We start from the raw sequence: 2,553 nt of genomic DNA, 5'->3' as shown, positions 1-2,553 counted from the left end.
TGTGTTTTCTGGACAGAATGCTCTCAACAATATCTCTCGGATGTGTGTGTTCTGTCTGTGTGCATCTGTCTAAAACTCAACACTGCATGGGTATATATATACCCAGCCCAGCATGCCTGATCGAAGGATCTGATAGATGGTCCGAAGGATCATCTATCGAAGACCAAGTATTCGAAAGATCATCAAGGACCTCGAAAGATTACCTTTCGAGGTCTATGATTCGAACCATATCTTTCGATGAGGTCGAAGGATCCACATTATCCTTCGACCTCTTATCCTTCGACACAGTACATCTTTCAACTGTTGACTAAGTCAAACCAGGAGGACGGTTGACTTTGTCAACTTACAGGACTGACAAGGACATCGTTTACATACAGACCGAATACAGACAAAGTACAGACACAAGTGCACCAACAAAATAGCATGACTAAAGTTCGTGTAAGACATTTAAAGATGATGAATTTTAAACATGATTGAAGATGAAAACCATTTAAAGGAGATCATTATGGAAAATACTTCTACTTGTACATATTTAGAAATGAAGAAAGGAAGATCCAGTTGTACACGTAAAAATGGATGGCATTGCAAGGATAGTATCCTATTTAGATTATGATCAAGTATAGCTCAATCATATCTCTAGCTTCACATATTTTTCTATACATTGACAAGGGTTGTATGTTCAAAACATGTCAAATTATCTTCTAATATATAGAGATATTCTAAGAATAAACTTGGAGATGGCTTTGCAAAATGGTGAGCTATCTAAAGATCAGTTACTTGATTCTCAAGCTCACATATGGAACCATATTTACAGCTATATAAACTCCATGTCACTTAAATGTGCAGTTCAGCTAAAGATACCTGATATCATCAATCGCCATGGTTCACCGATGCTACTTTCCGAGTTAGTCAAAGCCCTTGGCATAAACAAGGAGAGAACTCCTTTTGTCTATCGGCTTATGCGCATCCTTATTCACTCTGGATTCTTTTTGAAACAAACTGTTTCAACCACACCCGGAGACAATGATGAGGAGGGAGGAGAAGGCTATTTGCTAGCTCCTGCTTCTCGATTGCTTCTAAAGGAAGATCCATTAAGCCTTAGGTCCTATTTGCTAGCCGCGATGGATCCAGTGATGTTAGATCCATGGCAACAAATGAGCAAATGGTTCCAAAATGACGATGTCACACCGTTCTACACAACACATGGGAAAATGTTTTGGGATATGGCAAGCCAAGAGTCAAAGCTTAACCAGTTCTTCAATGAAGCGATGGCTAGCGATTCAAGGCTTGTTACAAGTGTCATTCTTAAACATTGTGGGAGTGTTTTTGAAGCGATAGATTCCATAGTCGATGTTGGGGGTGGTACTGGGACTGTTGTCGAGGCTATTGCGAAAGCTTTTCCCAATATTAGGTGCATCAACTTTGATCTTCCTCATGTAGTTGATGGGTTGGTTGGAACTAAGAACTTGAGTTATGTTGGTGGAGATATGTTTGAAGCCATTCCTAAAGCTGATGCAGTTTTTCTTAAGGTATTTTAAAATTTATCAGTTTCTTATTTTGATGTAATCAATAGTTTCTTTTGGTCGCTTTACTTCAATCTATATTTTATGTTGTCTTCTATGAAATATAGTGGATTTTACACGACTGGAGTGACGAAGAATGTATGAAGATACTGAAGCGATGCAGAGAAGCGATTCCAAGCAAGGAAAATGGAGGAAAGTTAATCATTATAGACATGGTCTTGAAGGTAGATGAAGGAGAGAATGATTTACTCAAGACTCAACTTTTCTTGGATATGTGTATGATGACTTTGGTGACTGGAAGAGAGAGGAGCGAAAAAGAGTGGGCAAAGTTATTCTTTGATGCCGGCTTTAGTGATTACAAAATAACTCCGGTTTTAGGGTTAAGATCTCTCATTGAAGTTTACCCTAGTTAAGTTACATTACTTCCAAGTAATTGCTGATGGTTGAATCTCCTAATATTTAAACTTCTTAGCATGTTTCATCTTGTTTGTGGTTATTTTGTATCAACGGTGACGTTCTTTGTCATGTTCCGTGTATGAAAAATAAGATAGTACTAGTATATTGGCTTTTTATGATTACCTTGAATTAAATAAAACTTTTTTACTGTTAATGTTCAACGATTTATAGAACTAATAATTCTAAAAATAAGAGAAGATATAAACTTTTATATGGTTTGATTTGGAAAGAAATGAAAGTCGATCTCACCATATTATATCTCACATGCAAAACTGTCGCACATCTGCAAATGAAAGTGGAACTTGGCGCTCTTTGTCCTCCTCATAAAATATGCAAAGTTTTACTAAAGCTAGACCCAATATTCACATTAAAGAGTTTCGGCTAAAAGATTTTATTGAAGATGTTCTTAAAAATTGTGAGTCCGCAACAAAAGAAACTAACCCAATACAGTAAATTGTAAGAAATAGTTTCTTGTTAAATCTCATCTTATCACCAAATTACGCCCGCAGTCCAAATGTTTTTTTTGTTTTTTGTCGTATAGTAATTTTCCAGAAATTAGGGTCTTAAATCTCAT

The 2,553-nt window shown here is 36.6% G+C and overlaps 1 protein-coding gene across 1 annotated transcript; it reads left to right on the top strand.

Annotated features, from left to right (window-relative positions):
• The first annotated feature begins 737 nt into the window (after positions 1 to 737).
• LOC110920185 (trans-resveratrol di-O-methyltransferase) lies at positions 738 to 1,936 on the top strand. The gene is made up of 2 exons (XM_022164413.1): positions 738 to 1,529; positions 1,631 to 1,936. The coding sequence occupies exons 1-2, from the start codon at positions 738 to 740 to the stop codon at positions 1,934 to 1,936; spliced, it is 1,098 nt and encodes a 365-aa protein (XP_022020105.1).
• The last annotated feature ends 617 nt before the right edge of the window (positions 1,937 to 2,553 follow it).

The sequence above is a fragment of the Helianthus annuus genome, chromosome 16 (genome assembly GCF_002127325.2).
Source record: "Helianthus annuus cultivar XRQ/B chromosome 16, HanXRQr2.0-SUNRISE, whole genome shotgun sequence".
NCBI lineage: Eukaryota > Viridiplantae > Streptophyta > Magnoliopsida > Asterales > Asteraceae > Helianthus > Helianthus annuus.
This window is presented reverse-complemented; position numbering and strand designations above follow the sequence as displayed.